The sequence below is a fragment of the Uranotaenia lowii genome, unplaced genomic scaffold (genome assembly GCF_029784155.1).
Source record: "Uranotaenia lowii strain MFRU-FL unplaced genomic scaffold, ASM2978415v1 HiC_scaffold_61, whole genome shotgun sequence".
Classification (NCBI taxonomy): Eukaryota; Metazoa; Arthropoda; class Insecta; order Diptera; family Culicidae; genus Uranotaenia; species Uranotaenia lowii.
Window position 1 is genome coordinate 98,837 of NW_026598545.1, and position 26,164 is coordinate 125,000.

Below are 26,164 nucleotides of genomic sequence, written 5' to 3' on the forward strand. Positions count from 1 at the left end.
ATAGATTTAAGTTTGCTGAGGAAGGATGACCTCAGACGTTAAATTCTCCTTTTGAAAAACAAATTAATAATAATACTAACGCGCCTGTAAAGAGAGCGCAAAAGAAGGACTTCCGTCACTGCCTTGGAAGAATTCAGGTGGAAATTTCCTAGAAAAGAGTGGAATTATCAGAGCAACAGAAAAAAACAATGCTCCAGAAAAAACGGCAAATATACGAGTTTATGTGTAAATAAATTTTCTTCAATGATTCTTTTTTCATGAAATTTCATTCATCCCTAATTTTCGCCACGATGCATTCGAAAATTTAGATTGGTTATTCAAGAACAATCAATAAAGACTCCTTCGAATTGCTTCGTCATCTATTTTGCATTCGTCTCGATACCAAAAAAAAAAATAAAAATCACCCAAATCAGAAGAGCCGGAATGTAGAAGACTTACTAGCTCGCGCACGATTCATTATACACCTATTTATCAAAGGAAGTAGGTATAGAGATTTGCATACACTCTTCCGCGACCGACAGTGTTCACATGCTAAACGTCCTTGACCCAGAGAATTATGGGATGGGGCGGGACAGAAATGGCGGCGGCAGTGAGGGAAAAGAAAACGATTCATAAATATTTAAAGAAACGGGGGGAACTCTTTCGCCGCTCAGTAAAAACGTCCTTCTTGTCACCACCATCAATAAAAAGTAATAACAGCATCAATGAAAGCACGAATTATTCAGACCCAGCTAACCAACCAGAGGAAAAGAAAAGCAGAAAAGAATTGAAAAAAAGGTCAATCACACTTTGCCGAGCCGTATAATAATCTCTGGCGCTCTGTGTTTTATTGTACTTGAAGTTGTTGATGATGTCTCGTGCGGCCCCCCGTATGTAGTTTGATTTTTCATGAATGAATTCCCTCTTCTCGCCTTCCTAGCTTACCACCGCCGCATGACCAAAATCCTTAATAGAGATATCCTCCTCACCATCGAGAGGCAACCAAACAAGCCAGTAGAAGATAGGAGAGTGGTGGTGGTGCAGCACCCCCTCCTTTCACAGGTTGTCCCATAGGGCAGGATTGGACTTAACTTGTAAACACCCCACAACAGCAACAAACACAAAACCGTATGATTTTTATGATCGTTTATCGCTGCTTTTTAATTTATGTATTAGGTTGTTGTCACTCTTCGTTCGCTGGTTCACTCATTTTGCAGTAATTTCGTTCAATTCAACGGGGATTTTTTTTTCAAATTCTCATTTGTGCTGAGAGAAAAATCATTTTCTAAATACATAGTACATACGACATTTGATTTCCAATCACGCAGCTATTATAATATAACTAATAAGTTTTTTCTCTTTTCCTATTTACAGAAATTTGCAATGATGGGTCTTCAAACGGCAACAAGTAGCAGCAACAAGCGCAAATTTGAGGATAGCAGTGTCTCCGGTGATGAAGATAACGCCCCACAACAACAACAACAACAACAGCAAAAGACGGAAGACCATTTACCTAACCAAGAACAGGACGGTCCCAGCGAATGCAAAAATCCTCGCCTAGAGCTGATGGAGGAACAGAAGGAGCAGAATGTTGAAATGACCGATAGTAGCACCCGCAGCACTAGTAGCAGTAGCAATAATGATACAAACCATACGACGGAATCCACTAGTACTGGATCAATCATGAGCATCAACAGTAGTATAACGAAACCGATTGTGGCTTCTCCACTGATCGCCGGGACACCCACAACCGTACCGGTTAATAGCCCTCTGCTGCTGCCACCGGTATCGAGTCCTGTGGAAGACAGTATAGCAAAACTTGAAGCCGTGGCAGTACCCGGTGAAACGAACTGGAGTTGCGAATCTCTAACCGATCCCATCAGCAAGCTACAAGCCGTTGCTGTCCCAGGAGAAGCGTGGGGCTCGGATAGCACTAGATCGACACTGGCCACCACTCTTCTAGCTGCTGATGATTTGGACGACGACGATGACGACTTTGAAGATGACTTCGACGACGATGAAACGATATTACCCAGCTATTCTCCCATCCGCTATCCGTGTTCGCCAAATCGTGGAGGTTATCTGCCAGCCTACCCGAAGCCCGGATACTTCCCTGAACCATACCAGAACTGTTCCAGAACAGGATCGGGAAATAATGGAGCCCAGCAATACGCTAGTCGAGGTTACGGATGGAGTCAACACGGGTACTATTCGCCACCATACGAGGCACCTCCTTCACAACAAACAATCCGTTGTGCTGAGAATGGTAAATCTTATTTCGAGCTTGGCAGCGCTAATTACACCAACATTCAGCAGTTTGGGGGCGCTCAAGGACGGCATCTCAAACGGTGTTGCGATGGACGTAATATGTCGTGCAATAACAAACAATGCTACAAGGAAAGGCGATTGAAGATGATGAATCTCTCCATGTTCAAATTGGCCCGGTTTCGGCAGGCATCGGACCAGTCGCTTTACCGATCGGTTCTCATTTGCAATACGCTTAAATCGATAGAGCGTGAGATTGACAACGAAAACAAAGAGTTCAATCACCACCATCTGCATCAGCAACATCATCCCCATCCGCATTACTCGGCGCCACCGCATCATCATCTCCAACATGTGCATCAATCGCAGCAACAGAACGAGTACAACAACGGGCCATTGTACAACAACAATCGATTGGGCAGCGACAAACAAACTTCGCAACCACAAGCTCCCAAATTTAGTGATATTAACAATAGTGGTAGTCCTAGCTATAATAGACTGCAATCTGGTAGCAATGCAAGCAGCAATACATCATCGCAACCATTGTCATCCTACGGCACTAGTACTGCTTCCGAATGTACCGCCGACCAACAGGAATCCCAAACAATCACAACACAATTATCATCCTACGATCAACAATCGCACCATCTAGACGGTTCCTTGGCAACTGTAACAACGGCATCTCCGACAACCGTCGTAACGTCGACCATCAACAGCAGTCACCATCCTTTGAAGGAACCACAGTCTGGTCGAGCGACACCATTCCCCTTGGTATCTTCCTCGATCGCGAATTCTACCAACAGTAGTAGCAACACATCGAACGGAGTCTACCACGACAGTGATTCCGGCTTTGGCGATGATGACTGTACCCGGCCCATCAATTGGGGTTCGGTGCTCAGTTTATCCTCGCAGTCGGCACTCGACCCATTGAACAACAACGACCTTTTCGTCACCTCGCCGAGTGTCGCAGTCAGCGTCGCCAACGATAATAGCCATTCTCTCCTGGCAGTAGCGAATAACGATAATTGTGATAGTAGCACTAGTAATTTAGGTTTAAGTACGGCATCGGTGCCAGGCAGCGATGCAACAGGAACTATTGTTGTAGCCGGAAGCAATGGTAGCGTCAATAGTGATAGCAGTAGTGAAAGCAATCTCCACCATCACCACCATCATCATGAGCACAGTCAAAATCCCGCCAGCTCATCTACGAACACCTCCAGCACGACTACCTTGACCTCACTTACGACCCTGACTTCGAACAACCATTGTGATCTAAATCTTACCACCCTTACCACATCCCCTACACCGCTACTTTCTTCCTGTGCTTCAGCCCTGCAGTACCACAGTAGCACCAACGGGTCCAGTTGGGATCTTGCCTATTTAGACATGGACCTAGGTACGACGCACGAGCTCTACGACATGTTTCCCAACTGCTACAAAATAACGTCGTTCAACTCGGACGTCGAAATGCTCGGCTTAAAATCCTCTATGTTGGAACCGGGCAAGGTTGTCTGTGATAACGATATGGACTCTTTTACCACCCACATCATGGTCGGGAGTTAGTATTAAGCCCGCCCCTCCACGCTCTTGGTCGTCGGAATTACCCGATAGACCGAATCAACTGACCTACGATGAGGAGGGGGTGCGCGCGCTAGCTCAGTGGAACCTGATCCCACCACCGACGACAACAACAACAATAATTGCATTTCCCACTTATTTATCCAGTAGCGCACACAAATGACGACACTTCAATACAATTCCCTCGCACTAGAGCCGATGGCTCTGGTACCGAGAGACTATTCGCGGGAGATGTGAAGGGTGCAATCTCAGGTGTTAAGATGGCTGTGTTTACATTTATCAATTTGTTTTTGTTTCTTATCGATTTATAATTGTATCTGAGATTATTAGACGAAAGGCAAATATAATTATATTTGAAAACTTTTGGTTTTTATACAAAAGACGCGAAGCATACTGTTTCTTGATCAATTCTTACCCACTTTTCTAATTCTTTGGTTCCAGAATCAGACACAAAATTCCTTCATAAAAAGCAATCGTAGCAATTTCCTTATTCCTAAACTTTCCTTCAAATTCCAAAAGTCAACCCTATGGCATTTCTGTTACCAAATAGAGAATCTAACGAAAGTAAAAACTTACCTATTAGCTAACTTGCATTCGACATCGATCCACAAATGTGTGCGGAGAGTTCCTGGAAAACAAAAAATAAAATTGGTTAAGGTACACCGGGGTAAGTGGGGACGGTTTTTCGTATAGTTCAACTTTAAAAAATCATTAAAAAATCAGCAGTGGATCAATTTTGATAAAATCGCGTTTAATGTGATGCTGAACTTGTTGTTTACTAATGCTGAAGAGATGAGCTTGATAAACGAAAAGCGAAAAAAGTTATCACGTGAATTGTTATGGACTGCTGGTGTCTTCACTTACCCCGCTTTATGGGGTAAGTGGGGACGGTAGATTTTCCCTTTGATTTTTCAGGAAATTTTCAACAACTTTGTGTTTTTTTGGTTGAATACGTTACTTTATTGTTCGAACCGTCCAAAATTTTGAAAAAAGTGCATGGTAGTGATAATTATGTGTAATTTATGTTGCAACACATGAGATCCGAATTTATCGAAAATATATGCTTATTCCAGAAAACATAAGTACTTTTCCCAACTTTTCATGATCCGAATGCTTAATAAAGCTAAAATGTATTGAATGAAGGATAGAAAATTGAAAAAAATTGTAACCATCAAGTATATACAAAGCCGTCCCCACTTACCCCAGGTAGGGTTTGGAGACAACATTTTAATTTTTTTAAAATAAACTATTTTTTCTTAATTTTAAATCGCCGTTTCTTTTCCTAACTGGTTGTTTCTAATGTAAGGATTGTTGCAATGTAGAGTTTTTCGTCAAAAGCCAGCTAGTTTACGAGAAATTTGCGATTGAAAAAGATGCACATCAACTCCACATCCTAGTTAAAAATAGAGAATTAACGAAAAGTCACCGTAAACATCCGTTATTGTCGGAACCGTATCTCTTTTACAGTTATTGGATAGATTACAAGTAAATTTAACATTCTGCATTAAAAGTTTGAAAAAATAGTTGACAGTATTGTTGTAATAGCCACCGTCCCCACTTACCCCGCGTCCCCACTTACCCCGGTGTACCTTATACAATCATACAGCGTACAAATGGCAGTACTAGAATTGAAGAACCAACAAAAACTGCTGAAACAAAATGAACAAAAACTGCTTCTGTCACTATTGGTTCCTTATTAGAGTTAGGACTATTGATAATTGACAAAATTAGGCAAGTTGGAACAAATCAAACTAAATCCACAGACAACAAAACGGCGCAAAAGGCAACACAAACTAGGTTTATTCATTAAGTAGTTAAGATAAAAAAAAAGAACGATTACTTACCCAAAAACACAACTCAGATAGAATAGCAAATATACGGCAGCGAGAAACAAACAAGGAATTGTTGCGTGGTTTAGATATTTGCAAAATCAACGGCTTAACAGCGGTGATAATTGTAGACGTTCGGAATGAGAAGCGACTCACGGTGTTCAAGCTCGAAAAAAATTAACCAGTAGATTCCAAATTCTTAACTTGAGAAGTGGTCAATCCCACAGGTGCCATAAACCCTCATGATTTTTCTATTCCTCGACCTTTCCCAGTACATAAATAGAAACTTCTCAATGATTGAATTCCCATCCCGATTGTACAACACTTTCTCCCCAGACTGAGCTGACACCTACACCGGAAACTTTTTTTTTCGAGGAATCCTCGAGACGTTGTCAGAAATATTCACATCATCAGGTGCCAAGAGTTCAGTACGATTATTATTCCTCACAGACCTGCGGTATAGTTTGCTAGCAGATACAAATCTTCAAAGGCATTCCATCAAAACAGTACGTGCAGTATATTCAAATAGAAGTATTATCCTCGGAAGATGGGTATTGTGGAAGTTTGACGACGTCTCCAGGACCGATTTATACTCACGAAATTCGTACAATTACGTCAATTTCAAACAAAACCGCAGCACACGCGAAGCACCACGAACGAAACAAACGCGGTCCGATTCGTAACATCCCGTTACTTCTAATTTCAAATTATTTTTTCAAACTAAAATAACGTCTGTACATAACGTCTGTAACTGTAGCACGCTAAAAAAGAAACCGATCGAAATTCAAACTTTTCACACAGATAACAGGTTGAAAAATGATACAAACCATTTGAGCTGTTTTTATTAAACACCATACGCCGTATAGATGGAAATCTGTTATCTGGTCATATTCTGTAATTGAAAACAAAAACTATACTTTACTTCTAGAAATTCGCTACATTCTCTTGAACTCAATTTCCCAATCAGGAAACTGAGTTCAATCGAATGTGAATTCTTTTCTGTAGCAAAAAATGTAAACTCCGAAATATATATCTTCCGGAGCATTTTAACTGAATTCAAAGCCTCCATTTATGTTTCTTAACTTTTGCCTTACATTTTTTTTTGAAAATATCAACACATTTTTGTTTGACATAAATACAGAAGGGTATTTAAAAATATCTATACAAACTAATAGGAATCAAAGCCATTTAGTATCCCAAATTTCAATACGACCTGAAAAAAGGCTTAAACGTCAAACAAAACCGCGTTGAAGTCCGTACACTTGAGAAAAGGAAAGTAACGTCAAAATCTTTCAATAGAAAAAAAAACTTCAGGTATAGATTGAAATCGTAAACCGAACCAATTCTAGTCTCCATTGTCAATCTTCAAATCAGTAAATATTATTTAACTTCGTATTTTTCCTATCTTACGACAATCTGTTTTCGAGTAATGTTTTCATTTACATTTATGTAATTTGATTGAGATCTTATTTTGCAGCGCAATTTTGCTTACCTGTTTGTACATAAGGCAAAAAATTGTTACAATACACAAGATTGATTACGAAATTTGGAAACCAGTTGCAACTTTAGCAGCAAAAGCGAACCTTGATGTTAATTGATGAAGAAAAAAAACAAACAAAATGATGATGATAAAACTGTGTACTATAAGAGATTATATATATCTACTAAAAATAAATAATAATATATTATATTTAAAGGAAAACCTACAGAAAAAATATACAAAAAAAAATCAATGAAATCAATTAAAGCGTAAGATTGTAAACAAATAAAACACAATTAGAAATCGTTAGTGATTTTCAGATGAAAAAAAAAACAGCTGCAAACAAATTGTAGTATAAATTGAAAAAAAAAAGTAAGGGGCAACATTTCCAAACCTAAATTTTGAAAACAAAATCCCCTACTTATCTAAATTTAATGCAGAGATACGCAAAACAAAACACACAAGAATAAACTACAGACGAATTTTGTGGTATATTAGAGCAAGAATTAAATTCAATAAAAAAAAGTCGCAGCGATACCATGGCAATTGCAAAAACCACGAAAACAACAAAAATGATGTAATAGATCGTTTAGAGTTATTATATTTGAAAGTAAGAATAATTTATTGAATTTATTATATATATGTACATAAGCAAATACAAGACAAAACAGAAAATAACAAAAAAAAAAAAACAAAAATAAATAAAATGAATATTGAAAACAAGATTTAGAATGTTCTGATCGTTAAGTGTTATATCACCATTCTTTGAAAGGTTTTTGGAACATTTCTCAGAATCTTCTTTTGATTTTTTGAATGGCCATCTCAGCTCGTTTACATAGTATAGGTAGTCAATTAATGTTAATTTTAATATACCAATCAACTATGTATTGCTGACAAAATGATTAGCTTAATTTATCCAAAAACCTTTTCCATGCATATTTTGAATGTTCTAATTTCAACAATTTAAATTCGCAAAAATATATTTCAACACATGAAATAATTCGTAAAGACTTTCGTGATTTGATTCAAACAATATAAGCTTAGTATTTCAATAAAAAAAAATTTTTTTTCATTTCTTAATTGCACGAATTTTGTTGAGAATAAATACAAGAAAAATCAACTTAAAAATTTCATATGTGTTCATATTTAGAACTGTAATTTGTTTCAGTGTTCTTTTTTTTTTTTTTTGTCGACAGTGCTGCTACCTAGTGGCAATTTTAATTTCAAAAGCTGACTCCCATTTTCAAAAGCTTTCGGTTCGTGTAGATGCGAGAAATAAAAACAAGATAATCTAGAGATCAAACTCGTACATGACGCCCTCACGCATTATTTTGCGATTTGAAATCAACATGATGTGTGTCATGAAACGTGTCAACAGGGATTTTTGTAAGTTCGGAAAAGCAAAAAAAAACTTAAATCTCAATGCAAGGTATTCTGTGCATATATGCGTATTTACTCTTCTGCACTTTTCATTTTATCCCTACTACTATAAGATATCCTTAAAAGCCCAGAACAAAAAACCACCTAGTTGGAGCCTGACAAAAACTTCGACAGGAAATCGGTTGGCTTCGGTTCCTGGGATTCCTTCCAGTAGCGCATGATATGGCCCTTTTGCTTCCAGATCGAAACCGATTCTTTGAGTTCCATTTGACCCTGTGAAGAAAAAAATTGAACAACCAATCAACATTTTTCTGGTATCTGGCATTTGATGTTAAATGGGCTTATTCTGCGACGCGAGTGACGTGACTCACGAAATTTCATATCGTTTTGTGGGCTTAAATAGCCTTTCTAGCCTCAAAATTTTCGTTCGGATGAGCTGGTACTGACCTTCAGAACTCTGCAATATACAAATAATTTCTTTTCTGGAGCATTTTCTGGAGTCAGGACGAAGAAGTAAAAATTCGTGAGTCACGTCACTCGAGTCGCAGAATAAGCCCCACAGATAAACCTGAATTTATAGAATACAAAACAGAAAAAAAGGTTTAGAACAGAAAATTGCCATCAAAATCCAAAGAAAAAAAAAGATATTTTAATGTTGGTAAGATCGATTTTAAATTTTTCTAAATCATTGGTAACAAGATTTTCACCAAAATAACCTTATTATGAAGCTAGCGGACAGCAGAAAATGAAATTCTCTATAAAAATTTCATAATATGCATCCGCCGATGGGCTTTTTATGTAGGTACATAAAAGAAAAAAAATGTTGCATACATTTAGGGGTCTATAGGAATAGAAACCTTATGGTCCGATTTTATGATAATTGCACCTGTCAAACATGAACATTTGGAAAACCCACAGTTTCAAGAAAATAAAAAACTAAGGGAAGTTTAAAATACTGAAGCTACATTATATCGACAATGAAAATGTTGAGAGCAAACAAAAACCAACAGGCACATGAAACTGGTAATTCATTTAGGATTTGTTCAGTGTTGATTTCTTTTGGAAAGTAGTGTTACTAATCGGATGATATTTTTAATAAATTACTAAAACAATTTACCATCATCAAGTGCTGACATGTAGAACTCATTACGGTGAAAAGACCGAGGGGGTGCGACCCGCTTCAAATATAATTATTATGACCTTTGAAAGCTTAGGCAAACATGACTTGAAAGTCTCCTAAATTCCGTAAACATTTAGAAAGTACAACAGAAACAATGATAGGTACCTATTTTCGGCCCCTCACTAGCCATGTACCTTAAAGGCCAGTTTGAAATACCTGCTTTAAAGAGTTATCATGTAGACTATACGGTTTAAATACTTACCTTGATCACTAACATATCAATAACTCGGATGTCATTGATAGCCTTGTTCTTGAGGAATTCGTCGCGCAATTTTTCTCGGCACTGTTCAACCGATTTAGGAATATCATAGTCCATCACTAAAACCGGAAAAAATCTAGGTTATTGATCCGAATTAAACCAACGCATAAACAATGGTTTCAAAAGGATATCCTACAATTAATTTTGTTATTGTTAACCTGATGATGACATAACAGACTGAAATCTATTTACCGATGTAGGGAAGCTGCCGATACCAGGCACGGTACAAGTTAAGCACGCGTTTACGCGCTTCTTCTCGGTCCACGGATAGGATCGGTCGGACACTCTGTACGGTACGGCGGACGGCTTCACGGCTGGCCATCGTTGTTTAAAAGTGGTCCTGAAAATCTATCAATCGTACGCAGCAGAACTGAACTCTGACCGCACGCTGGGAAGAAAACGAAACGGCGAAAATGTTTTGACATTTTCACGCAAAAATGAAAACACACATCAAGGTTAACCAATTATGGTCATCTGCTTTTCAGTGAGTAAAGTCTCGTCCACACTCGGCAACTTGAATTGCGATTAAATTTTAATGTCTATAAGTCGTGATTTTGAACATTTTTATTTCAATTCGAGGTGCATCATAAAACATCCGTCGGAGTGCGTTGCAAATTTACCGGCGGTAAAGTCCAGAAACGAACAAAAACATAGGGCCTTATTACATAAGACGAGTCATGAGTCATTTTACTCGAATGGGCCATTTTGGTATTATAGAAGTCGAGTCGAGTCGAATTTCAGTCGAGTAGCTCGACTAAATCGACTGCTTGAAGGTTCGTGACTCAGCTGTTTCACTCGACTACCGTAATACGTATTTCACTCGACTCGACAGTGACTGGAGTCGAGTCGAGTTACTCGACTTGTCTTATGTAATAGGGCCCATATAATCTTGAAAAACAACAGGCGCTCTGTGGCTGCGTTTCTGCAACAAAATTGGTCCAAAAAAATGTTTCCCAATTCGATAACCCAGAATAGGTCCCACGAGAGGCGAAAACCAGCGGGACCTATTCTGCCTTTTTTAAATAAAGGTTTATGTGCAATATTTTGACTTGTTATTAATTTAATCAACAAATTCATCATTTTTCCCAAAAATTATACAGGCTTTTACGTTTCCAGCATAAAAAATCCGGTCAAAAACCGTTCCGAAATCATCCACGCATTCTGAATAACCCCGACTCAGAAGTCGCGAAAATGGCATGCAGTTAGTCAGATCTGAGTAAAGGCCGTTTAGTCAGAACTGAGTAAGTGCGGTTTTGGTGAGAAGTGAGTAACGGTCTGTAGAGTTGTTTTTGACATTAATGTTGATACATTGTTTTTAAAATCATGTGGCAACCCTGCATACCAGTAAATTTGTCGCAGAAATTATTTTTAAATAAACTTTATTTGATGAAATTCTGGTTTGAATTGAGTCCCTGAGTTGGTTTAAGTTTTGAGTCCATTCGCAGATCTCTTTTATGAAGTTTGGCTGAGCTGTGCTTGATGTATACCAAAGAGACATTTAACGAAAAAGGTACGGTATTAAATACAACTACAGTACAAGAGGTTTGTGCCAAAATCCCCTTAATGAATCTAATTTGTAATTGTAATTTTTATTTACAAAAACCTTGAAGTTACAAATAAAACTTAACATATCAAACACTAATTTCTATTACCTATACCCGTTATCAATTAGGTTTAACACGATGGTAAGAATATGTTACATACCGGGATGCCGTACCAATCGGGATTTTTACGAAGGTATTCCGATGTTTCCGTTTCCGCGAGACCACCCGGAGCAGATGGCTGCCTGGGTGCGGATCTGCAAACGGCCTGTTGGGTACGATCCTCCAGTCAGCGCGACGATCTGCGGGAAACACTTTGAACCCGACCTGATTATCAAAGACGACTGGCAGTGGCGTTCTTTGGGCAAATTGAGAGTGGAAGCCTTGCCAACGCTAAATCTCGATTACTTACCACAAATAAGTAAAAAAATCAATGATAACGAAAATCTCGGTGAACCAAAAACAAAGCTCGAACGGACTGAAAATTATCAAAAAGAACAACGGAAACAGAGAGGAAAATCCAAAGCGAGAAAAATTAAAAAAGGAAAACGACTTCAGAAAAAGTCTTCAGAGGAAGCCATATCGAGTGACAACGAAGCTGAAAGTAGGGATATAGGGGTTACAAAGTACAAAAGAACCAAAATCAGTCACAAGGATAATTTCACCCAAGTCATGAAGATGAGAACTAACCAAATCGAATCTTCCATTGAACAAGTTGTAGTTTCTCACGAAAATGATAATGGTGTAATATTCGAAGTTGAAGCAGTAAATTACAATTTGGACACTTTTTGTCGACTTTGTTGTGTAAAATACGAAAACGACACCAATCGTAGTTTGAATGAATTAGGTGAAGACGAGGCTGTATCATATATACTGAAAGTTTGTTTAGTTGAATCTTCATTGTTGGATCCCATTGAGCATATTTGTGGGAAATGCTACGATGAATTCACTTCTTTCCTGCAGTTTATTAAAATTTGTCAAAATAGTCAGTTGAATTTATTGTTGCAAATAAGCCAAGCAACGGCAAAATCCGAAGAAGAGAACTTATCTCAATCATCAAGTGCAAGCGAAAAGGAACACAGCGACGAAGATGAACCTCAAAATTTAACTGTAAAGATAGAGATGGACTATGTCGGAACGGATGACGGTTATATGATACCTTCTTCAGAAACGGAAAATGAAATCAAAATCTCCGACCCTGAAGATAACGAAACCGAAGAAATGGAAAGCGCTCGAAAAATTCGATACATTGATCGCTTGGTGGCGAAACTTGATTCGGAAAAGCGTTCGAAGAAAAATCCTCCGCCTCCGCGAGATTATGATTGCATAGATTGCGGTGCACAATTTAATCGTGTTTGGATTCTCAAACGACACAGAAAAGAGTGTGAAAAAATTGGTAGTCCCGATTCGTTAAAGACACGCTCATATGTATGTTCACTTTGCAGCAAAACCGTATCGAGCCTCGCCGGATATCGGTACCATCTGTGGTCAATTCACCGAGGATTGATACAGACGAATGGCAACAACGAACACCTACCGGAGGAATTGAGGAAACTTCACGCACGGCGATCAGTAAGATGCCCATTGTGCGAAGATACATTTGAAATAAAGTACGATCTCCGATATCACCTGATGAATCACAGGCGAATGCAGCAGCAGGGTGGGTCGACCAATCTGTCCAAATCATCGGATGAATTCTCTGGCTCAACGGTTTGCACCATATGCGGTAAAAATTCTTCCAGTCCTGCTGCACTTCGAATTCACATGAGATTTCATATGAAACAGAAGGATTTCAAGTGCGATCAATGTGACAAATGTTTCTATCTGCGGGTAGGTATCGAATAATCTATAATAGAATCATTTTATTCTAATTAAAATACTACACGAACAATATTTTCCGTTGTTACAGACCGAGCTGCGAAATCACGTGAGGCAGATACATGAAAACATTATAACCGTTTACGAGTGTGATGTGTGCAACAAAAAATTGACTAGCAGATCGAAATTGACCGATCACAAACGATTGCACGAAGTATCGAAGCTCAAACAGTGCCCCCACTGTCCGAAAAGGTACACCAATAATGGGGGCCTAAAATTTCACATCAACAAACATCACGGTCCACAAAATACGAAAGGCCCAGGCGCACCTGTTCAGGGACCAGAATCTAAAAGCGATGACAAGACGGCTAACACGACACAGAGTTACGAGCAGATGCTGACCGGGCTGTACGGAATATTTTAAGGACGACTGTCGATGTTTTTTTTTTTTTGAGAATTGTTAGATGAATCATCTATAAAATTTGTCACTTTAATTTTTAATTCAATAATAAATCCATGAAACCTCCCTTGAAAATTGAAACGGTATTACCAAATTGATCAGTAAAAACGCCTTTTTACAGTTCGTGTAAAAATAAACACGAAATCATCTTATTTCGACATAACTCAACAACGTGAGATGGTTAGGAGGCTTAGTGATATGATAGGATCGATTGGAATGGTTGAAAGTTTCAACTTGAAACATGAATTTCAACTGGCCTCGCTTTTAAAACCTCCTCTTAGAACTGTAGATTTTTCATGCTAACTTTTACGCGAACTGTAATTAGGCCTTGAGGTTATGATGTTGCTCAAATCAAATCCAAGACGGTAATCCAAATGCCCTCCTGCGAATATGTGATGAATCTTTTGTGTAGAAAAAGCAAATTGAGAAACACGTTTTCAAAGTTTTGTTTTTCGTGTATTTTGCACATGTGACATTTGGGTTTTTAAGATAATGTAGCGTGAAAGGAATTGTTACCGGAAGGTTCAAATTTGTAAGAAACTTAAAATTTGGTTGTTCTGAATTAAAATAACTTGATTTTTTTTTAAAGATTCAGTCAATAGTTGAATAACACATCGATAGAATGGTAAGGTTTTTGAAACAGACAATGTGAATATCACTCGGCAGATGCTAGAAAGCCGATTTCGAAATTCAAATTTAATAATCTATCTAGCTTACCTGATTACACAGTTTGTTACCCTTTTTCAGCGCGTTTCAAGGTAGCAGGGTGACTTTTATGCTCTGATTCCTTCAGTCTTCATATCCAAATTCACTTCAAAAAATTGTGAAATCAGAAGCCGATGTACCCATCGTAGTGGCATCAACATCGATTTGTTTGTCTTCCTTTAAAATATCACAGCCAACACCTCCCTTCACCGGTTCCGGTATCAAGCTGTGATGTTTGTTGATGTGATACTTCAGGGCTGAGTTCTGGGTGTAAGCCTTAGGGCAGTATGGACACCGCCTAAGAGCTGATTCATCGTGCAACCGCTTATGATTGACTAACAGTTTCTTGGCCGCTAGCACCTTGCCGCAGATATCACACGGATGTTTGATGTTCAAATGAACCGATTCCATATGTATCTGCATATCATGCTGTAACGTAAGGATTGTGTTAAAACGTTTATCAAAGGCGATTTATAAAAATAACCTACAGTTTGGTAAAACATTTTTTCACACTTTTCGCATTTGACATCTTTCTGCTTCTTATGAAATTTCATGTGCAACTCGAGGGCTGCAAGCGAATTCATGGTTTTTCCACAAAAATTGCATAACACTGAATAGGATGCGTTCGGGTGATCACTGAAGCGTTTTCTGAAGCCCGGACCGCCCTGTAGGACTCGTTTATGTGTCAATAGATGGTACCGCAGCTGATTTCGGGAACCGAAAGTATCCTTGCACAACGAACATGGGTAGGATTTTCTTATATACATCTTCATCAGTTCTTCCGGTACGTGATCGTTATTGCCGTTTGGTTGTATTATCCCTCGATGGATATTCCATAAATGGTAGCGAAAACCGCTGAGCGATTGAATGGACGTTCTGGGACAAAGAGGGCAATCGTAACGTTTATTCCGTAGTGAAAGTGGATTCCCGACCAGCGAACAATGTTTCCGGTGAGCTCTATGCACGTGACTGCGCTGAAAAACCTTACCACAATCATTGCATTCGTAATCCCTGCCTGGTTTATGTTGATGTTTCTTGAACTTTAATTGATCCATTTCTGTTATCAACTGATCAATATAGTCTATCGTTTTCGCAGGATCGCTACTTTCAAAATTGATAGTTGGTAGTTCTGATTCCGGTCTTGTGTCAACAGGTTCATTTTGTACTATGTTCTCAGAAAGATCAGAGTCGCTTTCCTCCATATATGAGCCGGTATCTTCTTCAAACTGCTCTCCTTGTTTAGTAGAACTCTCTTCAGCTAGATGTAATTCATCAGTGGATTTCTCTTCCGGTTTACCCTGCTGATCTGAAAGTTGTAGCATTAAATTCAACTGACCGCGATGACATACTTTGAGAAATTGAACGAAATTCGTAAACTGGTCGTAACATAACATGCATATTTGTTGGGCTGATGTAAATGCAGGTGATTCAATCAAACTGATACTCAGTAAGCACGTTACGGTTTCATCGTCTCCCAAGCTGTCCAAACTACGGTTATTACCATATTCATACTTTACACAACAAAGCCGACAATAAGCATACATATTAAGATCCAAGTTCTCTTCTTCAAATTCTACTTCGGCTGAACAACCACCGCCATCCACTACAACTTCCTCTATTTCTTCCAGTTTTTGTCGTTTCTTTTTTCTTGTGTTTAATACTTTTGCAGGAGCTTTTTCTTTCGCTTCATTGATGTCTATCGTTCCCTCCGTCAGATAACTTTTTAGTTTTCTTTTACTAGTTTTTCGATTACCGACATTTTCTACCTTCAGGTGCTTCTTCATTTTGCATCCTTTTTCGGAATTAAGAGGTGCTGAATGCTTTTCGACCGCAGGTTGGAGTTCGCAGTCTAAGTTCAGTGTTGGTACCGCGCCTGCTAACAGTTTACCTCGGGTATCCCGAGAGTTTCTGGTTACAACTGAATGATCAAAGTGTTTCTCACAAACAAACATATACCCGGGAGGAATATATCCCTCCGGACGTCGGCAAGCACGCATCCAAGTCGATAAAAGGTCCGGGTTTTCTCTAGGTAACGGGTACATGTAGATGCCTTCGTAGAAATAACGATTGGAGAGGCAATTTAGGACCGCACATGCTTTTACCATTTTGTGGGGCTAGATAAACGAAAAAAAAAATTAAAAGGACTACCAAATACCTGATGCTAATTTCATGAAATTATAGTTCATATATAACACCAATAAATGGGCCGCAAGTATTGCTCAATTCAAATGAAATTTTATACCTTGTAGATATTTTTCGATAAAAAAATTGTTTTACCTTTATTGTTTTATTTTAAGCGCAAGTTGTTTGAGCTTACTGCAGCCGTACTTTTCGCAATATTGAGTCCTTAAATTGTGTTCAGCAATTTATAATCACTGTTGTGCAGAATTCATCAGCAAATAGACAATAACAAACATTATTCATGTTTTGTTGTGATATCGATTTTCGCTACTACACGGTCAACGGAATCGATTCATAAACGGGTAGTGAGATACTTAGAATTGTGACGTAAAATGTGTATTTAAAAAAAAATCCGATAATTATGTACCGTTTGGACCAATATCGGTCCACAAATATTATTTTGATCGATGCAACGAGTTGAGGTCTTTCATTCTATCCGGAAGTTCAAAACATGTTTTAAGTAACCCAAACAGCATAGATCAGCTAACCGTTGCAACAACCATTATGGTTATGATAGTAGGTAATAGGTACTCGCTAACTTTCAGCTACTCAGTTCAGAGTGACGGTTACTCAGTTGTCGCCAAAACCGCACCTACTCAGTTCTGACTAAACGGCTTTTACTCAGAACTGACTAACAGCCCTTTTCGCGACAACTGAGTCATGGTTACTCAGAATGCGCGAAGGATTCCGTAGCGGTTTTCGGCCGGTTTCTCCATAGCAGTATGTTCAAACGGTTCAAACCCAGTATGATTATCAATAAAAAGGATAGAATTTCATTCTGTATTAGTAAACAAGTCAAAATGTTGCACACAATATTTTATTTTTTAAAACTTTGCCATCGTTTATTTGAAATGTTTTCACTTTTCGTTCGCCCCGAGCCGGGGTTGTTATGTCTCCCTGCATGCAATATGCCACTCCGGGTTGAGCTGGAACACCCCTACTGTTGGACGATCACCAACATCATTCCTGGTCTAATCCGCCGTTGCATTGGCGAAAAAGTTTCATTGATGTTTCCCGGGGACATCCACCTGCCTCCGAGTTTTTTTTACTCCACCCTGCAATAAGATGAAAAATGTGCTAATAATCATGAATCAGCAATAAAAATCAATATTTACCATAATAATTTCCCAATTTGTGGCTGACGAAACAACGTCGAATGTCTTGAGCAAACCGAGCAAACTGATCCAAATTTACTCAGTTGTCGCCTTCAAGCACTCGAATTCGCTGAGTGCCAATTTTCATGTCGTCTGAGTAGCCGTTACTCGGAAAACTGAGTCGTTTTAGATCAAGCGACGGCTGCGTCATACAAAAGGCGATGTCTGAGTAAAATGGAGCCGTGCTCTGAGTATTTCAAAATTAGCGAGTACATAGATTTTGTACGAGCATGCAAATATTTGTTTCAAAAATAAATAAACTTTAACAATAATTACAATATCGTATAAACGCTGATATCTCCTGACAACACTAATCTTACTAAGTATAATGCCAAATAAGCTTTCGAAGTGTTTAAAACCGAACGACTTGGGGACTGGAGAATTCTCAAATAGCTTTGTATAAATCTTAATAGATTAAAAGGCCGTTTAATATTCAAACATAACAGCGGAATACCAGTGTTTTACATAAAAACGCTAATCGTTAATTAGCTCCACGCACCGCCTGGTGGAAAATAGCATATATTAACACTTTTGTTTGATTGCCTCCGTTATAAATGTATGCTTATAAAAAACGAGCAGACTTATTTGCGTTTAGCGCTTTAATGCCAGACGCTGCAGAATGCTCATTTCAACATGCAGGAATCGAGCATCACGGGGCCGTTTCTGGTGTCAACATCTCAGCCAAATGCGGTACGCCTTCTACTCCGTTGATACAGTTGTGCTGTTTGTTCATATGTCGCCTGAGGGCATCCCTGTTGGTAAATCGTTTCGATCGTTCCGGACAAATCTCGCAGTATATTAGGGCTGCCTCATTATGCAGTAATTTATGTCTGTACAGAGTCGCTTTGGTTGCCAAACTTGCACCGCAAACATCACAGGAATAACGGATCTTCTTATGCTTCTGATCAACGTGAATTTGTAATTGATTCTGGAAAAAGAAACAATCTCAACAAAAAAACTAAAAGTACGACTACTGTCACTTACATTGCTGTAGAATAACTTCCCACATTCTTTACACTTAAAATCTTTCTGTTTGAGATGGAATTTCATATGCAGCGGTAACGCTGCAGGTGATATCTTTTTACCACAAATACTACATAAAGGTTTTGGTTCAGGTTCTTGTTTTCTTTCTTCGAGACCGTCCCTAGAATCAAGAATTGTGTACTGATTTATACCTTTATGTTGATTAGTGCTTTTGTGACTCGGTAGGTGGTACATTAATTGGCAGTAGAGCACAAAGCGCTTTTGGCATAGAGGGCACACTATCTGTCGCCGTTCACCCATCTTGATCAGTTCCTCAGGCAAAGGTTTGTCGATCTGCTTCGGGCGGAGAACGAGATTTTTATGCATCTTCCAAAGATGGCAACGATAGCCAACGATAGAACGAACGGTTTTATTGCAAAGTGAACACGTGTAAGGAGTATGTCTGAGAGAGTTCTCACTTCCTATAAGCGGACATGTAAGTCTATGCCTTTTGAACTGCATTTTTCCTTTCATGATTTCACCACAATCAATACAATCGTGCGGTCTATTGAACATATGTTTTTTAGACATTTTGATCTCTTCCATTAATTTGTCTACGTATTGATCCATTTTTTCAGCATCTACGATGTCATTCATAGGACTGTTGGATCTAGAAAGTGGTAAATCATTGTCCGATTGATCAGGCTCTATATCGCTCTCCAAAGTGCTTGCATCTCCAATAGTGGGCAAGCATTCTTCCTTGACAGACAATTGATTAGCTTGTAGTCTTGAAATTAAGCTTTGCTGTCCGTTCTTACAAATGACGACAAACTGCAAAAAAGATGTGAATTCCTGGTAACATTTTTCACAAATGAATGAAATTGGATCCAGTAATGGGTCCTGCGTAATGCAGAGAGTTTTGAGTGTTTCAACATTGCCGTCACTTCCAAGATTGACCATTTCAAATTGTTGACCTTCTTCACATTTGATGCCACACGTCCGGCAAAATTGATTCAAATTATAAAGGAGGACTTCAGTTTCAAACTGCATTGTGCTGTTTTCTTCCTGCACTAGTACACTTTCTACTATGCAATCAACAGTTTTAACAGGTTTAGTCTTTTTCTCGATCGCTGATCTTTTTCTCCTAGGAGATGTAGTGACGTTTGCTGTCTGTGAGACATTTATTGTCGGTTCTTTCGGTAGTTGCCAATAAAGGTTAAGAGAGGGCACTGCTTCGCGTATCCGAGGATTTGGATTTTTCTCCTCTGCTGTAAAATGCCTCTCACACACGGATGCAGTCTTCGCTGGAACGAAATTCTGCTCTCGCCCACAAGCACGTATCCATGCGGCCATCAACTCCGGATCTTTTCTAGGAAAGTCAAATGACCGGACTCCCCGTTCGAAATACTTTTTATGCGTTTGACAACCAAGCACAGAGCACGTTCGAGGCATCTTGTTGGTGTGGTAGTTTCTGGAATGTAATGCAATCAGTTTTCATGCCTTTACTTTTAATAAACACATATCCAGAAAAGTAATACTTACATTATCTAATGAAGGTAATGTTCAATCAAAATAGTTGTACAGTTTAAGCAAGAAAATTTTTTTGGAATTATATTTTGAAGCCCGCAAATTTGTTTATACACTGTTTACAGCTTCTATCCACGCTTCGAACAAAACAGAAGTTTTCAGTTAGTTTTCAACCAAATCGTAAACCAAACTTTTTATTCTTTGAGTAGTTTTTCTATTATAAACAAATTATTTATTTCGTATTTTTTAATTTATTTCGTGTACTTTCATTAATTTGCACCAGCGTTGTCAGTTAAACGGATTTCTCCGTAGATCTACGGATTTCTACGGAGCTTACGGATCGGTACTCAAAATCTACGGACTTTCAGCATTTCCTACCAATTTTCTACGGATTATCGAAAAAAATATCGGAATTCTGCGGATAAACGAAAATTCTACCTGACGACAAAAAAAATGTCATCAAGTTTCATTTTGCCAAAGTCAGTACATTATTTTTTTTCGATTTTCCAAACCTGTTACGAACTTGAGCGGTTTGCAATCTGGCAACGCTGATCTGATTAAAAACTCGGTTGAGAATAACAAATGCATGGCATGGTAGATAGTGATAAACCTGAGATATAGTAGACACCACTGAGCAAAACATGCAAACCATGGTAAAAAGTTTGAGATATCTCAAAACAAATCAGGGGAACTAATATTTCGTACACCTGACTGTTTGAAGCCCTAAACCCGAGCTGCCCGTGAAGCAGCTCAAGTAGAAGAAGAAGACTGTTTGAAGTTTCGAAAGTTCAATTAAGGGTCCCGGGAAGAATAATTTCAGAGGATAAATTCTTTAGGTAAGTTTATTCAACAAGAAACTGAACGCAATTCCTATTTGCCTAATATTAACTGTATGTTTCATGAAAATATTTTCAGAATTATATTTTTAATGCCTCGGACTTGTTCCGTAGTGGGTTGTCGAACCCATAAAGATTATTACGAGCGTGGTATTCGCTCGTACAATTTTCCTCGTGAAAACAAGGATCTGATGGTTGCGTGGTTGCGGGCTTGTGGTCGATCTGAAAATTACGTACCGCCGAAAAACGCAACGGTGTGCGAGAAGCATTTCAACTCAGAGGACGTTTTTGTGAATCCGATACAAAGTCAAGCGGTACCGTCGCTTAATTTGTACTGGAAAGTTCCAAAAGCGGAACAACTCAAGCAAGAAACTGCCGTAAGAGTAAAAAGCAAAACAATTTTAAGAAAAGGTAAACTCAAACGAAAAGCTAAACTAAACCAAGCTGTTGAGAATGTTCTAGTTATGGATGAAACGAGCTCGATGGAGTTTGAGTCAGAAACACTACAGCTAGATGTCAATGCTCTCTGCCGTTTGTGCGGTGTTAAAAGTGAAAGCGAATACAAAAGTGATCTGGACAACTTTGGCGAGGATGACAATGTAAAATTAGCAATCACAATGTGTCTTATTCAAGACCCTATACTGGCAGCATTTCGACAAGTTTGCGAAAATTGCTACAGTGAATTTACCGGATTTATGCAATTCATTAAAATTTGTCACAATGGTCAAAAACAGTTGGCTTCTAAATTAAGAGTAAATCAACCTGAAATTTCTGAGGGCTTTAAAGATGCTTCTGATGCCGCTGGAAGTGAAAACGACGAAGGCTTCTCTGTAGTGGAGTCTGACGATGATATTGAACCATTTGATCCAACATTTTTCCATGATGGCGAAACGAAAGAGGAACGAACAGACCGATATGTTGACATACTGATGGCAAAGTTAGAGCAAAATAAACATACCAAAAGCTGTGCCCCGAGGCCATATGATTGTTTGGACTGTGGAGAGACATTCAGAAAGAAAGATCTCATGAGCAAACATAGAAAATCTTGCTTATTGATTGGAAGTGAGGAATCACTTAGATATAAGCCATACACTTGTTCGATCTGTGATAAAACAGTGAAATCTATGGCTGGATATCGCTACCATTTATGGACACTACACAAGGATAAATTTTACAATAACGAAAAAGGAGAAACTTTGCCAGATGAACTGATCAAGATGGGCCGACGGAAGAACATTAAATGTCCGCTGTGCAACGAATATTTCGAAGCACGTAATCGATTATGGTATCATTTGCCTAGTCACAAGAGCACCAATTCCAGAGTGTATCGTAACGCTAAAGATATGACGAGTAGTAATTTATGTAGCATATGTGGCAAACAACTTTCATCGGCCGGTTCCCTTGCTTTACACATTAAATTTCACAATAAAACTAAAGATGTTCGTTGCATGCACTGTGGTAAATTCTTCTACACTAAGGTATGTTATCTGCGCTTGTATACTGTTTACGGAATTTCATTCACCGGAAGTACCATTTACCGGATTTTCTTTAATATGTATATATCTGGGTTGTAATCCATCTCCCCGTAAACAATTCCCTAGAATGCCACCATGCGATAGCGTGAAAGGCCGATATGTCTTTCAAGTTCGAACGCGCAGCGTGAGTGTTGGCTATTAACACGATTTTTAAAAGGCTCACTGGTCAGCACAGAATCAATAAAATACTTAAACCTTGCCCAAAAATCATTCTGGGCAAAAGTTTTCGCTTTTGGGATAAACAGGTTACAAACATGGAATTGTACTTAAAAATTCCTTATTCGACAAATATCATACCGGTAAATAGTAGTTAATGTCAGTCCGGTAAATGGTTCATTTCGGTAAACGGTATTTGTACAACCGTTATCTGCGTTTCTATTAAGTACGTTTTCAACTTGGATAGATGATTTCTGTTATAAGTTTTATTTAATATTAAACATACAAAAAAAAAAAACGATTTTCTCGTTTAATTTTAAATATTTATATTTCAGTCTGAAATGCTGCGCCACGTTAATATAGTTCATGAGAAGATACGATATTCCTGTGACGTCTGCCAGGCCATTCTGATTTCGAAAGAAACGCTGTACCGGCACAAAAAACTCCACGATGAATCGTCATTGATCTACTGTACCATGTGCCCGAAGCGGTTCACAAACAGCAATGCTCTTAAAAGGCACATAGCTAAGAGACACGAGGACGATGGCATTACCAGTGTTTCGATAATGCCAATCACGGAACCGGTTTCCGAAAGTGACAGATTGACTCTGGAGACAGCATTGTTCAGTATAGACCAGCCGTCGTCGTTTGTAGATTCGATCATTGAAGATCGAAGTATGTAGAAACATGATGTAGATACATACTTATTTTAAGTAGATAAAAATATATAATAAAAAAAGCTGTTTATATAAGGTAGATCTCAGAAACTACCGACTATTACACTTTGAAGTTGATTTTTTTGTCATATATTTTTTAAGTTTTACTTTAATGTAAGGAGTAAAAATTAGAGGGAACAATTTTGTCGAATGATTTTTTTCTAACGTGATTTTCTAACCTTCCTTCATGGCAAAGTAAACCGATTAAAAGTGCATTGCAATTATTGGTTTTATTATTCTGTTTTCACATTCAGACAAACTTTGATTTTATTATTAGATAAATATTTTATTTCGATGGTTTAGAAGAAAAAGAAATGTTCGAAAAACTACCAACTCACTTCGTATTAGTTGGCTGGTTCTTCAACAACAAAAAGCACGGTAGTTGAGCGAACTGACAACCACACATCGCCGCAGGCACTTTAAGTAATATAATAAGATCAAGTTTGTGAAAATCCGTTACTTATGGCAAAGCAGTTTGAACTTTAAGGACCTACCTTTTCTAGGTCAGTACTTTTGTACTTTTGGCAGTTTTTTAATCACCAATTTAATTTCCTATATTTTAAATAATGGAAATTTTAGTGCAATTGACGATAGACCTAGATTTAAGTTGATATCTTATGTATAATCTTTGAAAATTTTCATAATATTTGATGTACTTGGTATCCCCTAATGCGACGCCTGATGTACGGTCTTTGAAAAGAAGGAACTCATTTTCAATGGAACTCAATACATATGTACGGTCTGGGAGGGGGAGAAAAGAAAAACTCAATGTGACAGGCAGCCATATGCCCAAATCGCGAGTGAAAGCAAAACAATTTCGTTCTCGGGTTCATTGCAATTGCAAATTTTGATACGAAAATTAGAAACAAGAGTTGTGATTATTAATTAATTTGTATGCTAATGGATGTGTACGCCGTCTGTCGGATGTGCATATCCGCAAAACTGCGATTGCGATCAATTTTTCTCGAATACAACGATAACAACATGATGCAGATCATAACCGATGTTCTCCGTTTGGAGATATCCGAAGACGATGGACTGCCACCGAACGTATGTAAACCGTGTGCTACAACTATCCTCAAAATGGGAGACACCATCGAAGCCTTCCGACAAAACGACCAGAAATTGAGGGAACTTATTCTTAAAGGTGAAACAATCGTCATATGTGAGAAGAGTGATGTTTGCGATGGTATTAAAGAAAGCGAGGTCGAATTGGATGTTGGGAACGTGGACAACGACGAACAGATGATAACAATGGAACTAGCGACAGTGTAAGTACCACAGTGCAATGTTAAAGATTGACGCACTAGTTTATTAATTTTAACCCTTTTTTCTCAACAAACAGCGACGTAGATTGTTTGATCAAAGACGAGCCCGAAGATATCGAAACAGCAAAGGAAACTCGTGAGCAAATAGACGATACAAACGACTCAAGTGAATTGCCAATAGAGGAAGAATACCTTGAAGATGATGATGATGATGATGAATTTATGCCTCAAAACACGGTGATTCCGAAGAAGCCGAAAATAATCAAAAAGAAACGAGCTCGTGATCCTGAAAGGATGTCACGCAATCAATTGAAACATCTTCCTGGAAGACCGAGGCTACACGATCACATCTGTTACATTTGTAACAGCGAACCTTTAGGATCGGCCAAAAACCTGCTAGATCATCTAACCATTCAGCACCAAGGTATATTTCCATACACTTGTTCCGACTGCGTTATGGAAACGATCGTGCTTAAAAATGCCCGTTCCTTGAATAACCATAAGAAGATGCACGCTCAGCCTCTCAAGTGTTCGTACTGCGATCGAAGATACTGCGACAATGCCGCCCGGGAGCTGCACGTGCAGTCGTACCACATGGGCGAAGGAGCACCCTGTCCATCTCCGTGCGACCTGTGTGGCAAAGTGTGCAAATCTCAAACGGCACTCAAAAATCACCTACGGGAGCATAAGACTCAACTTAAGTAAGTATGTTTTAAACATGTGTGTCTAAAGAGTTTTATAAATATTTAATATTTTCGGTGAAGGTCTTTCAAACGACTGTATTTTTTTTATCTTAATTATATCAAATATATATAATAAAATCTAAAATAGAATTCGAGACAAACATATACAAAAAAAATACACAGGGTTCGCGAATGACATAAAGATGTTAAAACGACTATAATCGAAACAAAAAAAAATACACAGGGTGACTTCCACAATGTAAAAATATATTAAGCGCATTTAATGGATTATGGAAGAGCAAGACTCATAAAGCTTATAACTCAGTAGACGTGAAATATTCATTATACAACAATCCGATCCCACAGGTGTCCTCAGTGTGATAAAATTTTTCATAAGCCCAGCTTATTGAAAAGACATTTTGGCCGCATCCACGAACCTCGGACGAACACTTACACTTGTGAAATTTGTCACGCAGTTCTGGCGTCGATGGAAGGCTACAACAACCACTTGAAGATCCACGGCGAAAAGGAATATGAATGCGACATCTGTCATATCAAGTTCCACAACATAGGAAATCTCTGTGCTCGCCGGAAGGTGCACGTGAAAAATGCAAACTACCAACCACCGAAGCGAGATTGGAACAATCACTACACCGTTAGTCACGAAACCA

General features: G+C 38.5%; 7 protein-coding genes across 9 annotated transcripts in view; 4 read left to right on the forward strand and 3 right to left on the reverse strand.

Moving 5' to 3' along the window:
- Nucleotides 1-7,854, forward strand: part of LOC129760442 (uncharacterized) — a 53,227-nt gene extending 45,373 nt beyond the window's left edge. For both annotated transcript variants that reach the window (XM_055758081.1, XM_055758082.1), the window contains exon 2: nucleotides 1,354-7,854. In XM_055758081.1, coding sequence (XP_055614056.1) covers nucleotides 1,363-3,807 — 2,445 coding nt within the window. In that variant the 5' untranslated portion in view covers nucleotides 1,354-1,362 and the 3' untranslated portion in view covers nucleotides 3,808-7,854. The remainder of the gene's footprint in view (nucleotides 1-1,353) is intronic.
- A 694-nt stretch (nucleotides 7,855-8,548) lies between these two features.
- Nucleotides 8,549-11,806, reverse strand: LOC129760447 (NADH dehydrogenase [ubiquinone] 1 alpha subcomplex subunit 6). Its single transcript, XM_055758088.1, has 4 exons — nucleotides 11,655-11,806; nucleotides 10,143-10,338; nucleotides 9,894-10,009; nucleotides 8,549-8,784 (listed from the first exon to the last, which is right to left on the reverse strand). Exons 2-4 carry the CDS (start codon nucleotides 10,270-10,272, stop codon nucleotides 8,656-8,658), a joined length of 375 nt encoding a protein of 124 aa, XP_055614063.1. The 5' UTR covers nucleotides 10,273-10,338; nucleotides 11,655-11,806; the 3' UTR covers nucleotides 8,549-8,655.
- Nucleotides 11,281-14,848, forward strand: LOC129760445 (protein suppressor of hairy wing-like). Of its 2 annotated transcripts, none has more exons than XM_055758086.1 (3): nucleotides 11,281-11,492; nucleotides 11,623-13,321; nucleotides 13,401-14,848. In XM_055758086.1, exons 2-3 carry the CDS (start codon nucleotides 11,633-11,635, stop codon nucleotides 13,731-13,733), a joined length of 2,022 nt encoding a protein of 673 aa, XP_055614061.1. In that variant the 5' UTR covers nucleotides 11,281-11,492; nucleotides 11,623-11,632; the 3' UTR covers nucleotides 13,734-14,848. The 2 variants fall into 2 exon arrangements, with proteins under 2 accessions (XP_055614061.1, XP_055614060.1); XM_055758085.1 differs by having other exon boundaries at nucleotides 11,281-11,460; nucleotides 13,401-14,847.
- On the reverse strand, nucleotides 13,821-16,889 carry LOC129760446 (zinc finger protein 394-like). The gene is made up of 3 exons (XM_055758087.1): nucleotides 16,752-16,889; nucleotides 14,963-16,588; nucleotides 13,821-14,903 (listed from the first exon to the last, which is right to left on the reverse strand). The coding sequence occupies exons 2-3, from the start codon at nucleotides 16,577-16,579 to the stop codon at nucleotides 14,583-14,585; spliced, it is 1,938 nt and encodes a 645-aa protein (XP_055614062.1). The 5' UTR covers nucleotides 16,580-16,588; nucleotides 16,752-16,889; the 3' UTR covers nucleotides 13,821-14,582.
- Nucleotides 16,890-17,511: 622 nt separating this feature from the next.
- Nucleotides 17,512-20,436, reverse strand: LOC129760444 (zinc finger protein 555-like). Its single transcript, XM_055758084.1, has 4 exons — nucleotides 20,315-20,436; nucleotides 18,794-20,243; nucleotides 17,771-18,737; nucleotides 17,512-17,710 (listed from the first exon to the last, which is right to left on the reverse strand). Exons 2-3 carry the CDS (start codon nucleotides 20,222-20,224, stop codon nucleotides 18,459-18,461), a joined length of 1,710 nt encoding a protein of 569 aa, XP_055614059.1. The 5' UTR covers nucleotides 20,225-20,243; nucleotides 20,315-20,436; the 3' UTR covers nucleotides 17,512-17,710; nucleotides 17,771-18,458.
- A 489-nt stretch (nucleotides 20,437-20,925) lies between these two features.
- Nucleotides 20,926-23,576, forward strand: LOC129760448 (zinc finger protein 91-like). The gene is made up of 3 exons (XM_055758089.1): nucleotides 20,926-21,135; nucleotides 21,215-22,613; nucleotides 23,162-23,576. The coding sequence occupies exons 2-3, from the start codon at nucleotides 21,228-21,230 to the stop codon at nucleotides 23,507-23,509; spliced, it is 1,734 nt and encodes a 577-aa protein (XP_055614064.1). The 5' UTR covers nucleotides 20,926-21,135; nucleotides 21,215-21,227; the 3' UTR covers nucleotides 23,510-23,576.
- Nucleotides 23,577-24,212: 636 nt separating this feature from the next.
- On the forward strand, nucleotides 24,213-26,161 carry LOC129760443 (zinc finger protein 658-like; the record flags this gene model as incomplete). The annotated part of the gene is made up of 3 exons (XM_055758083.1): nucleotides 24,213-24,813; nucleotides 24,888-25,511; nucleotides 25,860-26,161. Coding segments are annotated over exons 1-3 (1,303 nt in total), but the record flags the coding sequence as incomplete, so codon positions are not given.
- Nucleotides 26,162-26,164: the final 3 nt, after the last annotated feature.